The sequence below is a fragment of the Lissotriton helveticus genome, chromosome 5_1 (assembly GCF_964261635.1).
Source record: "Lissotriton helveticus chromosome 5_1, aLisHel1.1, whole genome shotgun sequence".
In the NCBI taxonomy this organism is placed as follows: Eukaryota; Metazoa; Chordata; class Amphibia; order Caudata; family Salamandridae; genus Lissotriton; species Lissotriton helveticus.
Window position 1 is genome coordinate 744,945,247 of NC_136065.1, and position 15,940 is coordinate 744,961,186.

General features: G+C 42.3%; 1 protein-coding gene across 1 annotated transcript in view; it reads right to left on the reverse strand.

The window, feature by feature from the left end:
- The window catches only part of KIFBP (kinesin family binding protein), a 940,192-nt gene that overhangs the window by 220,511 nt on the left and 703,741 nt on the right, over positions 1 to 15,940 (reverse strand). Inside the window, exon 5 of the mRNA XM_078643211.1 lies at positions 1,667 to 1,760. Within this exon, the coding sequence (XP_078499337.1) occupies positions 1,667 to 1,760 (94 nt within the window). The remainder of the gene's footprint in view (positions 1 to 1,666; positions 1,761 to 15,940) is intronic.

Below are 15,940 nucleotides of genomic sequence, written 5' to 3' on the forward strand. Positions count from 1 at the left end.
AATACATACACATAAAAGTATGTCTTTCAATTCCTCTTTTAATCATACCAGCAAGAGGCCAGAAGAAATCATTTTTTCTTATTTAGCTAGGTATTTTTATCTCTAGTTTTTCATTAGAAAAGACCCTCCCACTCTTATAGCTCCCACCTCTTCATAGTATATGATCAAAAGTGCTCCTGCGTATTAGCCGGTAGCAGCACGCCTGTCCAGCAGCGGGACGGGAAGAACCCTATGACGAAGCATGCCGCCAAGGGACATCGTGGTGGGTGATGGTTATTTTAAGAACACTTTCTGTTGTCTATCTAAAAGAAAGAGTGGAATTAAAGTCCAAACAACATGGACGGACGGACTCTATTTGATAGTCAGACTAAGGGTAGAGTCACTATACCTTGTGACTCAAATTACGTCTTCAAAGAAAACATTTTGCAAACGTCTGAACCCAACACTAGGTGGCAGGAGCATGCAGAGCCTGTGTATCTACCGTCACTTATGCTACAAACATTCAGTTAACATTTGCACCAAATAACACAATCTAATATGAAAGTAAGTTATGCGGGCTAAGATATTCCTAAAACTCCAAGTACTCAGAAAAGATAATCAGCAGTACCAGCCATTAGGACCAGTTATTAAAGAAACATTGTTCTAGCGCAAATAGTATCTCAATTTTAAACCTCTTAATGAATCATCCATGGATGACTTGTGATAAAATACAAGTACTGGTTCAAAGGGGGTTATGAAAAACCTGTTAAGTGTATCAGCATATTTATCAAAATCATGTAAATCAAAGAGCCAAAGTATCTACAAAAAAAACTCCAAGCATTATTATTGCCTCAATAGTTCGAAAACATCTAAAAAAGAACACTACTTATTTATTCGTTCTAAAATCAATACTTAACATCTCCCAAACTGTTTGTTCCCAAAATATATTAAAACAAGGACAGTGTGAAAATGGTAAAGAGTTTGGGCTCAATGATAGAGAGGGTAATGGTCAAAGGGGTGTGTATAGGGGCTAAGCATGCATATTAGGAGTTGGGGTAGATGAGAATTAAAGGTATTGCACTTCATGGCTAGGAGTTTAAGGTATATGGGTTAATAGTATGGGTTGGGACAGAAATTGCCTTCTATACACAACGTAAGAAGGTTCCTCATGCAAATGAACTGGAGGTGCAACAGAAATCAGGGTCAATTCACATTATTGGGAATCCCCAGTGATGTAGATATCTCACTGGCCAACCTTATACTGCGCATGCTGGGTAGGATATTCACAAAAATAGATATAGTGAACGTATGGGAGTTTCAGAAGAGTGCACAAAAAACAGGAGTGGCAAGCTGGAAAGGACCTAAACACTAACCAGTCGGCTTCCCCGCTCTTGAGCCTAATATCAGAATGTATTTGATGGGTGGAAAGTATTGAAGAGGTACTATTGGGGGCGGGTGGTAGGGGTGGAAAACGTCCTAGGTACAGAGGGGTGTTCCCAGCCCCTTAGGCAATTCATTACACCCCTTCTGGTATTAGGCACGACATCAAATGAGTGCAAAGGCTGGCTTAAAAGTACAAGTATGATGTACCTGTGCTAAAAGATTAGCAATAGAGTACCCTACACATTTTAAACAGGTCAGTTCTGCTATAGTTTCACTTTCTTGTTATTTAGTTGAAAAAACGTACCTTCTTCCACAGATTCCGAAGGCACTCTATGGTCAGCCTGAAGTAAAACAACATTAGCAGCTGCTAAGCAATGTCTCGATTCCATGTACAATTGCTAGTAAAAAAAAAAAAAAAAAAAATTCATTTATAAAATGCCGCCTAAACAATCCAATGTAGATCAGAAGCACATCAACACAACATCTGAAAAACATGACAGATGAAATATGCTAAAAAACACAAGCAGAGCTAAAGGATGTTTTTAATTTAGGGAATGTGTTTCATAATAGTTGAGTAACTTTGTTGGTCTTCAGCTGCCCTACAGAGAAACTCCACTAATGAAGTAATCTCATGGAGTACCAAACAAGCATTTACAATGCAAAGGTCTCGCCTTTGCAAAAGTTAGAGCTATTGGCATTGTAAATGACAATTTTTTTATTTATGTGTTGGTTTTGAAAACTGATAAATAAATGGCATTGTCCTTTACAATGCCACTAGCTTAATCTCTTGCAAATGGGAGACCTATTGCATTTGCACCCACACACACACACACAGAGCCACACACAAAGCCAGAGACACACACACACGTGGATGTGGTGGATGTGGATCTGATGGATGTGGTGGTGGTGGATGTAGTGGTGGTAGATGTGGTGGTGGTGGATGTGGTGGTGGTGGATGTGGTGGTGGTGGATGTGGTGGTGGTGGATGTGGTGGTGGTAGATGTGGTGGTGGATGTAGTGGTGGTGGTGGATGTAGTGGTGGTGGATGTGGTGGTGGTGTATGTGGTGGTGGTGGATGTGGTGGTGGTGGATGTGGTGGTGGATGTGGATGTGGTGGTGGTGGATGTGGTGGTGGATGTGGATGTGGTGGTGGATGTGGATGTGGTGGTGGATGTGGTGGTGGTGGTGGATGTGGTGGTGGTGGTGGATGTGGTGGTGGATGTGGTGGTGGTGGTGGATGTGGTGGTGGTGGATGTGGTGGTGGTGGGTGTGGTGGTGATGGTGGATGTGGTGGTGGTGGATGTGGTGGTGGATGTGGTGGTGGTGGATGTGGTGGTGGATGTGGTGGTGGATGTGGTGGTGTTGGTGGATGTGCTGCCCCTGCTGAAACTGCAGAGAGGGGTCATTTGAAGTAAATTACAATATACAATGTAAGACCGAAGTATGCACTTCAAGAGAGGGGTAGTTTGGAGTAAATTGTAATATACAATTAGGGTTTCCGGTCTTCAGTTAAACTGATTTTACCTGATAAAACACCACGAAATTGAATATTTGTTTTTCACTAAAAACTGAGGTGCATGAACCCATTCTGAGCCTGCATACTGCATTAGAACACGTTCATGAAACAGACATCGGATCATCAAGTTCAATTTTCATTCCGATTGCCACCGTGTAAAAATGAAGCTTGGAACCTATACTGAAAGTACACCTAGTGCCTAACAGCATAACCAGTACAACTTACAGTGACATGTTTAATGGAATCATTTTGAGCTGTGCTCTTCTTTTCCCCAAGACAGAAAATGACTAGTAAAGCTGCTGCATAGAACAATAAGGTAAAGAGCCTTGGGCAACTCTCGCACAGTCCCCATACTGCTCTGAAATAAACAAAGGCACACAATATTGGCATTTCAGTGTGGCTTGTTTAACAACTTCAAACCTAACGCAGTCAATACACCGATCAAATCCTGGGAGGAGGGTGCTACACTTTCTGTCCCACTCTCTGACTGGAATACTGTCACTGTGTTTTGTCAAATACTCACACTGTCCACCCATGAATGACCCACCTCCCTTCCCTACCTTACATATACCCCATCCCTAACGCCATATAATCATGACAGGGCCTTTCCGTGCCGCATTTGCATTAATTTAAAGTGGCCATCCAGTGAATGATGTCACAGTACAACTCAAAACCTCAGTTGACATTTTAACATGGCTATTTTTAATGTCTGTTGGGGATGCAGAAATGGGCAAAGAACCACTTTTTCTCTAAACTGGATGGCCTGTTTAATCCCATTCATCACAACTATGGACTACCTGTGGCATCCTGCATTCTAAAATGTAGTATTGTCACAAGCTGGGAGACAAGAGAATGTGGTGTGGAGATAGTTGGTGGCAGGCAGGAAAGCGAAGAGTACTGCAACAGCTTCCTCTTATGTGAATAAATAACCATTAGTGTGAAGTCTCCTTCGTGAAACGTTACTACCCCAAGACAGGAAGTCCAAACCCATACTCCTCCTTAATATTAATGACTATGCCACTTCTGTCTGCTCATTTGTAGAGCTCCCTTTCTATATCCCACTCCACTATGAGTAACACTCCATAGAGTTTTCTACCATTATGCTAATTCCATCTTCTCCATCATGGACATTTTGATGTAGCCATAATACCATATACCAATGGTGTGTAATAGTCTATCCCACTGCTGTCTACTGGTGCAATCAAGTCTTGTTGGTATTTACCAAGGCATACTTTTAACTATGTTAGAGAAAACGCTTGCACATCAATGAATGTCTCCCATACTAAACATCTTGTAGTACTATTTCTGACTGAAGATTGAAAAAGGTATTAACACAAGCAGTCATCTGGGACAGAAAGGAGCCTGGAACAAGTGCTTGCGTAAAGGAGACGGAATGACCTGCTGCTAGGGTAACCGGTCATATACAGTGTCCAGAGTGCATACCGGCAAGCAGTGAAGGTACAACAGACTTTGTGCCCAACATAGTATTTATGGAATTAGCAGGATCAGCAGAAGACAGGCAGCACAACTCCAGTATGCTCAGCATGGCCAACACTGGGCTTGGTCTACCAATATCACCCGAGTGCATATGCTATCCATCTACCATGGCTAAGCTTCCCTGACAAGCACAGAAGAGAAACCACTCTGGCTTATAGTACTTTGGTATTACACAGAAGAAAATTTGTGTTAAGAATGTCACTGTATTCGTCATATTGCTAAGTAGGGAAAAATATTTAATTGTGAACTTTGTTCATAGAGTAACAACAAAATCATAGATGCATTTTTATATAATCAAAACACTTTCAGACATATTAATTTGATTCCACCTAGAACCATAGTTTTTTAATGTATTGCATGTGGCCCAATCATCAAGCGTGTAGTACAGTGCTGTATCGGTCTAATATACAACCCTATCTTTGTCCAAGGTGGTAAGTTTCTCATTTTCCTTCTACACTCAATTGTAATGGATAGATGTGTGTACTTTGGTCAATTTGTAGACTTTGCAAACAGTCATGTTGAGGATTATACATACAAGTTAGAGCTGCCCCGGCATGGCAAGTCCTTGCTTCTGTTTGAGGAGTCCCAACCCAAACCGGATAGGGTGGTTTCATAAGGAGAACATTACGTTAAAGCCTCAAGGTTCTTGAAAGTCTACTTACCATTCCGGGTTTTGTCCTCGTAATCTTACGTTTTATATTCCAACCATAGGTTCGGTTCCAGGGGAATTGGGTTCAGTTTTCCTGATAGCCATTATGTGTCACAGCTCCGTGGAATTACAACAAAATACAAGCATTGGCAAAGGGAGAGCGGGACGGAGGAGGGCTGCGGGCAGAGGGAGGGGGAGGCGAGAGCGGGACGGAGGAGGGCTGCGGGCAGAGGGAAGAGAGAGCGGGACGGAGTAGGGCTGCGGGCAGAGGGAGGGGGAGGCGAGAGCGGGACGGAGGAGGACTGCGGGCAGAGGGAAGGGAGGCAAGAGCGGGACGGAGGAGGGAGGAGGGATGCGGGAAGAGGGAAGGGGGAGGCGAGCAGAGCGTGAGTGGAAAAAGAATCCTGACCTGGGTTCACTAAATGCTCACTTGACCAAGTCCACAAAAAAAAGTGAACCCTAACAACAATATAAATGCACCGACTTCAGACTGTGCAGGAATGTCAGCAATGCTGGCCCTATGTGAACAGGAGGCCGGGCTAACGGATGTCAAAGATAAGCCCTAGAGCTTCATGCGGCTGTCTGATGAAAGCTGCATAAAATCCTAAAGAACTGCAACATCTGCCTGAAAGGAGCAGACAACTATCGAAACAACAACAAAATACAAGCATTGGCAGAGGGAGAGCGGGACGGAGGAGGACTGCGGGCAGAGGGAAGGGGGAGGTGAGGCGAGAGCGGGACGGAGGACGGAGCGGGACGGAGGAGGGCTGCGGGCAGAGGGAGGGGGGAGGTGAGAGCGGGACGGAGGAGGGCTGCGGGCAGAGTGCATGTTTCTCCGAGGTGAAGCAGAAATGTCTCGGAGAAACGCAGCGTCATTTTGTGATTCGGGGGCGTGTTTTTCTTTCTCTCCTCTTCCCATTGGCTGGAATGTAAAATTCTAGCCAATGGGAAGAGGAGAGAAAGAACATGAAAAAACACGCCCTGAATCCCCAAATGACGGGGCTTAAACAGACGCCCCTCTTCTCCAATGGCTGGCCTCCGTTTAGGAAGTCAGCCAATGGAGAAGAGGGACGGGTTCAAGCCCCACACTCTAAAACATAAGATCTCGCCGGCGAGACTGCGCAAGCGCATCCTACGCAGGCTGAGACCTAAAAATGGAAGTTTAAGTTTGAGATAGTGTTCATTGGGCAAACAAGATAGCATTAGAAAAGTGAAGCAGGAACCTAAAAGAACATTATTATGAAAAGGAGTCAGAAAATGGTGTTTGTGTTTTAACAAAAGAATTTGAAAGGCAAACCCAGCAAAAACAGTTTACTAAATACATTTGATATTTTGACAGAATTTCGGTTGTGTCCTTCAGGAAGCCCAAACATTGTTAATTTGTGAGCAATGAATCCATACACCTTACAGCATAGTATGACAGCAAAGTAAAACTAGAGAACAGGCAAGGGTGATTAGTGAACTGTACAGGTCCTTATGACAGGCAAAAGCATCATACAAGCACACACTTCCTAAACAGAAAACATCATAAACCATTAAATTAAAATGTCAATGGATCAAAAAAGTAACCAGATCACAACCACTACATTGGTGTTCAAGTACAAGTGGTAGTCATTTCACTTGCAGACTACCAACGGGAACAATTGATGACCAACCACTATAACCAGAATACAAATGGGAAAATGTAACCATCCATGTAATAAAATGTGCTCAACAATAGAGCCAAGAAATCGCAAACCAAGAAATCGCAAACCAAGAAAAACACATGAAAATAAAAGGTTGATAGGAGCAGATTCAAAGGTCAATATCTATACTACACTGTACTTTTTTGCTTTAAATAACAGTTTGACTATTATCCCTGACCCGATACAATTCCCAAATGCCACATGTTGGACTTGGCTCTTTGCAGATTCACCCCGAAAACTCTTGGACTTCATTTTAGGAATTTCATTTTGTTGACATTAGGACTCGGCGCACATTACCGCTGCTAACCAGTGCTTGTGCTCAATACTCTAAACATGGAAAAATTGGCTAACACCCACTTATACGTACCTAGTAAAGTGGTATAACATGTACCATGGGCTGTAAAACAAATGCTACTAGTGGGCCTGCAGCACTTATTGTGCCACCCATTCAAGTAACCCCTTAAAACATGTCTCAGGCCAATGTTCAGGTACTATGGATGGCTCCAGCACACCCTAGCACTTGCAGCAGCAAATCCCTCTGGCACATGCACCAGAGGGATTTCCTTTTTTTAATACCCACAGCAACCCAACGCATTTTTTATTTTTTTTAATGATGATCAGCGCGTTTGGCTTGCTGACATCATTACAAGTTAAAGTGAAATGAGCTGATCCGCACAAATCAAACCAGGGTCAATGAGAGTTGCTCTGTGAAACTCCCACTGATCTTGGTTTAATGTGTGCCTGTCGTGGGCACTATGCCCAGCCACACACGTGGGGTAGTATTTTTCATCTGGACAAGAAGAGGAATGCTGGGTGGTAGAAATATAGATTTCTGATGATTCTGGAAATGTACATCACAGAAATATAAGGAAAACGTGCAATTTTAGGAAAAGTTTAAGGCTTCCCTGTCACTGTGGGTAAAGATAATCTTGTGGGATCTGTGCCAGGCACATCACCACTGACCCCCTGGCTGTTCAGTTTTCAGAAATGTATGGGTTTAGTAGGTTTCCCTGGGTGGCCTTCGATTTTGACCCCAAAAAAAGAAAGTTGCTACCCCCACTGCCAAATCAGATACATTTTTTGACAGGAAATGTTGATGTTTGCACATTGTATTTAGGGGATTTTCCTGTCGTGGGCCCTAAGACAACCCACACAAGTGAGGTACCATTATTATTGGGAGACATGTGGGAATACAGAATAGAATTTGAGCCTTCCAAATGTAAGCCAGTGTGTAAGAAAGACAACATTTTGAAACATGCCATCTGACTCACATGCTAGTATGGGTTCCCACAAATTCAGAGATGTACAAATAACCACTGCTCCTAAACTCTGTTGCAAAGAGAAAACAAGTGTGTCATCCAAAGATTTTGTCATTTGGTTCTTCCCAAGTTTATCTTGGCGATGTTGGTTTAGAGTAAATTAATAAAGAAAGGATTCAGTTCATGCAAAAGTGTTTCAAAATTACATTATTATGAACGTTATAGCAAACACGCGTTTTGCCCTGTAAAGGCATGCAAGCCTAGGGCTTTTTCAAGGCTATATGAAACCAAAAAAACACATGAAACCATTTTTACTTAAAGATATTATTAAAGATTGAGGAGTGATGATACAAATGAAAGGATCACTGTGTGACGTCATTCAAAGAAATTTCTTATTCCAGCGTGAAAAAGGGATGTTGAAAAAAGACCTCATGAAAAAGAACGCCCTATGCTTAGGATAGGAGAAAATAAAAGGGTGGTTTTACAATAGATAAAGAATACTTGTGCTATAAAGGAGCTGACACTGTGTTTTTTTAAACACTAGCAAAAAGTAAGTATTCCCAAAACTGATTTTTACCTGGGTTCTCCACAGATAGATAGAATGACAAGTAAGGTATCTGTAATCACAGTTTTCTTAAGTAAGGCTTCCTGAAAAAGAAAGAGTGGATGACAACTGTGAGGTCACAGTTGTATGTCCCAAATGGGAAAGAGCAATTAAGGCCACATTACTTTGCCTCCTATCTGGTTATTTTCTCTAAGATTAATTGAGATATTTCCAAAGTTCTGAGGTACGCCCAACATGATCTGTGCAGTTTTGAGATCAATTTGATCATCATAAGCGCAGATTTTAGCTTAAACGCATTCTGGACATTTAAAAGATGATGGTGTTTGTATCCAGGATGTATACAATTGATTCAGTGTGTATTGAACGCCCTAGTTCAAAATAGGTCATTAGTACCATATCGGAGCAACATGACTTCCTGGTAATTGTGTATCGAGTGTATAGTGTATGTATATCACTGAAAAAACCATAGGTTTCAGGGACGTTATAGTTATTTGGACATTTTACACATACAAAACCAGAGAATTTCGGCCAACTATAACTAGCGTCTCTGCAATGCACTGCTGATGATGTCACATATTACATCATTCATGACATGGTCAGTGACATCACTGATGACATCTCAAATGACCTCACTGATGACATCATCCACGTGAAAATCTGATGCACCTCCTCACACCCAAATATAACCTTTGATACACCCATTCTAAAACACAGAATACCATTTTCGAAAATATAGACACACCAATACCAGTTAATACATACCCACTAACTGATTGCTAGGTCTACACACACATCCACTCATTCACCCATACAGACACTCATACTGTAGTGTAGTGCCAAAAAGTACCCTGTCATGCAGGACCTAGGACGATTACGTATAACACATACTGTGGATCTGGTGGCAGACTGACTCTGTGTACACCCCCGCCGCATATATTAACCTATGGCTCGCATTAGCTAGCTTGCAGTGCCACTAGAATCTCCTGTTAACAGAGAGATTAGTTTGTGCAACTTTAGAAAACAATAACCTCAGACTCGTGGAAACAATATATTACTTTTCACCCAGTCACTCATGCTTGCTTGTTTTTACTCTCAGAGAGATACAGAGAAGAAACAGTTGAACGTGTTTACAATAAGAATTTATTGTACAGTAGTTCTTCTCGTGTAGAATAAGGTCTCTGTTACGAATGTAACACAGTAAGAGATATAGAGCCAGCAGTACAGTGAATACAAAGAAATAGCATTGCTGTACCATTTCGCAATGGTCACAAACCTATACATGTAAATAGAATGCATTTATAAAATAAAGATCGTACTCCTAAGATGGCTGTCCAGTCGTACCTAAGTGTACCTAGCATGTGAGTAGGTGCGAAAGAGCTAATGAGCCTAATAGCCTAGAATCTAAGAGCCAAGAATCCCGCGAGGATTTAGTCTAACCCCCATACCGGAGTAGTGAGAGTGTGGGACTCGGTCCTGGTCTCGTGTTGGACACCCCGCAAGGAATGGTTAGACCACTGTCAGCTGGAGCGATGTCATGCCGGAGTCGCAGTGTCTCTAGTCAGTGTGTCAGCCTTGAAGTCTCGGGTCCCTCCTGCTTACTGATAGCAAGAGGTGCTGTATTAATACATTCTATGTGCGTGTGTTACCCATTGTTCAGTATGGGGATTACGTTTGGGAATTAAACCTTGTGCGTCGATGGGAGAGGTGAAGTGTACCTCCTGGAGAGTGTACTCATCAATTATTCATATGTACTAAGGATGACGTCTTAGTATCGATCGGGCGGAACCCACCCTCGTCATGAACTAGGTGAAAGGTTTAGTCCATAAAAGGCTGCAGACCTTATAAGGGGTTATGTCCATACAAGGCAGTCTTTCCTTATTTGGTGTTATGTCCTTATAAGGCTTGTTTATATGAAGTGACGGGAGCTGATGTACGGAAAGTGTACTATGTTCCCTGGACCTATATTAGCGTACAAATATTGAATATAACAATACATGCAGTCACTCATCAGTACAACACCATCATATGCACTCATACACCTATACAGACACTCACACACCACCAGTCATCCAGAGTTACTCACACACCTAGTCAGTCATGCAAAGAATCAATCACACTTCCATTTACTCACCTATACAGTTATATACACACCACCTCACTTATTCATGCAGATACTAACACATATTTACTCACTTATACAATCACTGGTACAAGTACACACTCATCCATACAGTCACTCTCACAATCATTCACTCTCACATATAGTCATTTATATACTCGAACTCGCAATTACAATGCCTTTTACATATGAAGTTACTCGGACATGTACCACTGAGACATCCATCCACTCACCAACACACCCATACACACACTCACCCACCCATACAGCTGTTTCCACATGTACTCTTGAACCCATACACCCAGTGAATCAACCACTCGCATATCTATGCACAAAGTCACACACCTCCCGCCCATCCACACAGACACTCAGGCACCGATACAGATACTCAGATAACCAATCAATAACCTATATACATACTCATTTAGCTACTCACCAACCAATGCAGCCACTTACACACCAACTGACAGACTGATACCGACATTTACACAGTTTAGTCACTAACCCATGCATTCAGTAAGACGCATTTAATCACTCACTTCTACAGTCAGTCACACACCTACTAAATCATCTATTCAGGCACTTATACACCCAGTCATTCTTCAATACACCTTGGTGTGTGTGTGTGTGTGTGTGTATATATATATATATATATATATATATATATATATATATTACCTACTGGCGGTCGCCAGTAGGTATATATAGTTAGGATTTTTTCTCTATGGGTTTTTTGAAAATTCTATGTCTAATAACTTTGGCGTTTGTGGACGGAATCGGCTGAAATTTTCAGGAAAATGGCACATTTTGTTTCTGAGCAGCTCTTGAAAATTTGGGGGGGGTTCGTCCAGTGGGGGCCGAGAAAAAAGGGGGGTCCCAAAACATGTTTTTAACATTGAGTTTTCCATAGGGCGGTTGGCCTCACTTTTAGCCCGAACGGCTGAATGGATTTGCACGAAACTTGGCAAAATTGTAGGGACTGGTAGCCCGATGTGCCTTTTGTAGGTCTCAATATATGTGCTCCAGTGGATTTTGAGAAATTAACGTTTAAAAAAAGATATATATCTGTAACAGCGGACCGGTTAGCGCTCTGGTTCGCGGACTTTTCGCGCAACGGAGCTTTGTGAAGCGAAGCTGATTGGTTCTCCGGCGTCTGTCAACATTCCAAACAGTCCGTAGCGGCCGCCATCTTGTCTCTCGGTAGGATCGAGAGACAAGAGGAGGTCAAAACAAAGGGGGAAATAACTATAAGGGGGCATAGTAGATCCTCGCTGACCCCCTAGGTTTGATGTGGAGGTTTTAAAAGGGCCCCGCGGGGCAAAAAAAAAACAAAATAATAATAATCGAACGGCTGAATGGATTTGCACGAAACTTGGCAAAATATTAGGGACTGGTAGCCCGATGTGCCTTTGCTAGGTCTCAATATATGTGCTCCAGTGGATTTTGAGAAATTAACGTTGAAAAAAAGATATATATCTGTAACAGCGCTCCGCTTCGCGTACTTTTCGCGTTACGGAGCTTTGCGAAGCTGATTGGTTCTCCGGCGTCTGTCAACATTCCAAACAGTCCGTAGCGGCCGCCATCTTGTCCCTCGGTAGGATTGAGAGACAAGAGGAGGCCAAAGCGAAGGGGGAAATGACCATAAGGGGGCATAGTAGATCCTTCCTGACCTCTTAGGTTTGATGTACCATTTTGCCAAGTTTGGTGTAATTCCGTTCAGCCATTCAGGCTGTAGACGTATGTAAATGTCCTATGGAAAATTGCATGGGGAAAACACATTTGAAAGTGTTGAAATTTAGAACCAATTAAAATGTTACTTTGGTTTTGTATTTGTGTGTGATGAAAGTTAATTGGTTATGTATATATGTCAAATGAGAGGAAACCACAGCCATTTTGTGATACTACTGTCTGAGGTACATTTGTGAGGAATTTTTGGTGGTGAATTTCTGGTGTTTGATTTACACAGTACTAACACTTCTGCTACTTTTAAAAAGGTGAGTTGTTAATTTGTAAGGGGAACTATGTTGTACACTTGAAGATAATTTGAAAAATGTTTTCTGTTATTTATTTGCAGTCCTTCTGTTATACTAAATACTTGATGAAGTTAGTTTTATATTATGTATTACTAAAAACGATAAATGAAAGTGATTATTTTTTTCTGCAATTTACAGCAAGCAATTTCAAAATAAAATGGCTCACAATGAAGAGACCGTGGCAATTTCTTTTGAATTGTCCACTACATTGATTGAAATTGAGAGCACCAATAATGAAATATTGTCACAAGGAGGACATGACTTGTATGATTCCATTAGATTGATTGAAATGGACAGCACCAAGAATGAAATATTGTCACAAGGAGATGACTTGAATGATTCCACTACATTGATTGAAATTGAGAGCACCAATAATGAAATATTGTCACAAGGAGGAGATGGCTTGTATGATTCCATTAGATTGATTGAAATGGACAGCACCAATAATGAAATATTGTCACAAGGAGGAGATGACTTGAATGATTCCACTACATTGATTGAAATTGAGAGCACCAATAATGAAATATTGTCACGAGGAGATGACTTGAATGATTCCACTACATTGATTGAAATGGACAGCACCAATAATGAAATATTGTCAGAAGGAGGAGATGACTTGAATGATTTTTTTGATCAATCTCTTGATGGCGAATTTATCGAGTGTTTGGAGACCATAGAGTTACAAGAATCATCATTGCAGACTTTTAATGAGGAGATTCCAGATGAGATGATTGAAGAGGAAATTACTGATGAGGACATGTTACTAGTTGTTTCAAATTTAGAAAATTCTGAAGAATAAATTTATATTTAGAAATCAAAAATTGTTTGAGACATTATTTATTTTTATTTTTAATTTATGAGGTTGTAGCGAAGTGATTGTAGTATAAAATGAGACTTATAGTATAGAGTGCAACATTTTTATGTTACATGGTAAGTTTACTCATATTTACTTCCCTTCTGCCACTGTATTATCTCCAATGTGTATTTGACATGTCTTCTTCATCTCCGGCCTCCTTTCTCTCACTGTGTGTCTCCGATGCATCTTATCGCTGGTATTTTGTGTAATTACAGAAGAGAGTAAAATAAAATAGTTCGGAACGTGAAAAGGGGGCAAAGTAGAGTACTCCTCACCCCCTAGGCCTTTTTAGGCGGTCCCAAAAGGATCAGTTTCTGCTTTCCTGAGAGATTATGGTATGAGTTCCATATACCACAATAACTTGCATTACAACATGCAAGATATCTATCTCCTATTACCAACTTTTGGAGATATTCGCGCTAAGCGCGAATATCTCCAAAAAGTAACACCTGCCCTGAGCAGTTCTTAGCCATGTTATCCAATGGGAGGTGGATAACATGGCTAAGAGTATTAGCTCGGTAATGCATGAATATCGCTGACTTTTTAGCGATATTCATGCATTGCGGCCGTTTATTATCGCATTTGCGATAAACCTTGATAATAGTAAGGTTTATCTTCGATAATTTCTGACGATGCTTAGTGGTAAAAAATTGGTTGGTAAGCATCGTTAGCGATAAATATCGCTTAACTTTGGTAATATGCCCCAACGTCTGTTAACGTTCGATTCGAAGGAAATGAGGAAGTGTTGAAAAACATTGTCTGCGCCATCTTGCCTTTTTTGAAATGCCACACTTTTGTCGTGCACGGCAGCCATTTTAGATGTCTTGACCAGACCCACTCTCTGCACGCTGTCGATTCGTAGCATGGCTCCTCACCCTCGTAAGCATCTCCCCCAGGCACTGGTCACCACCGCTCTCTGTCTTATGCATGGGCAATAAACCTTCCCCCATCTGCGCTGCTCTTCCCTGAGAATCACACTCTGTGCCCGCCCGACACCTCCCTTTCGCCCTATTCACTACCGCACCCTCTGACACTCCTCTTCCTCTGTGTCCGAATGTCCAGGCCGGTCCTAGGCTATCAGCTAGCCCTGCAGATGTAGTTTATGGCCCCAGCTGTAAAGAATCACCCCTCTTCAAAGGAGTTATAGTAGATCAAGGCCCACACCCGATGTGATCCGTCACAGCACACGCGTTCCTACTATCTGAAAACCATCCTGTATTGTGATTGGGGAGGGGACCGAGCCTGAAGCGGAAGATTCCAGGAATGACTCTTTGTACATCAAAGTTTTTACAATTATGTGTCACATTAAAAATATATAGCACTCCAACAAAGTAGTAGGAATATAAAACTTTAATAACATATAAATATATACAACAAAACAAAAACAGTAAAAACATTTAAACAACGAAGAGACCGTGGCAATTTCTTTTTAATTATCCAATAGATTTATTGAAATTGACAGCACCAATAATGAAATATTCTTGTCAGTAGCGGTCTGTTGTGCGAATAGTTCCAAGGCAGCAGAACGCGCTGAAATCTAGATGGCACGAAAGTGATGTCTAGTAAGTTGCCGCCCAGCAAAAAACGGCGTGGGGCGCCGCGGGGGTGAGTGAGTCCAGTAGGCACCACAGCTATTCTTACCGGCATTGCAGAATTACTGCTGGGGACAATGCCTGTGCTGTAGCAGGGTCACAGCAGAAACAAAAAGGATTCTGTTGAAGATGTTGTTGGTTTTCAATTTGAAAACAGTTCTGGTGTCAACTGCTATGCTAATGTAGTGGTTAATGTTTTGTTTTCTCTAGAAAATGTAAAAGAGGGGGAGGCAGTCCAAAGTTCCGTTAAAAGGGCAAAGGAAAGGATCGGTGGTTTGAACTATCAGTCAAAAAGGGGAGGGGGTGCAATAATTTTTCCTACCGGGTCACACTGTGCTTTCACCGGAAGTAAGGTCTGCAGGATTGTAGTAATTCAAAGTGAGGCTGGCGCCAGCATGGGAGCGCCGACGTCCCGCGGATACAGTTTCGTCACTCCACGGGCGATCATGGCAGTCATTCCCCATCGGGGGTCGGAGACTCCCGCGGCTCCTCTAGAATCTTCAAGGTCGTGGAGGACTACGGTGGTGGAGTCAACCAGTGACCGGGCCATTTCTTTATGTTGGGCCCGCTCTTGCCAGGTCGACCGCCATTTTGAGAGTTCGGCAGCTACCGGCGATCGCGGGGTCACATGAGCGGACGGGCTCCACCCTGCCGGGCGAGACGTTGCAGCATGGCCACAGTGGAAGAACCGTTATCTAGGTCGTTCCGAAACTGTGCAGCACTGTAGTTGTTAGGATGCCACCGCCTGGAGCGCTGAGGGTGCAGCTGGGAAGCCTCCACCTGGGGAGGCGGGAGAGGCCTGTTCGC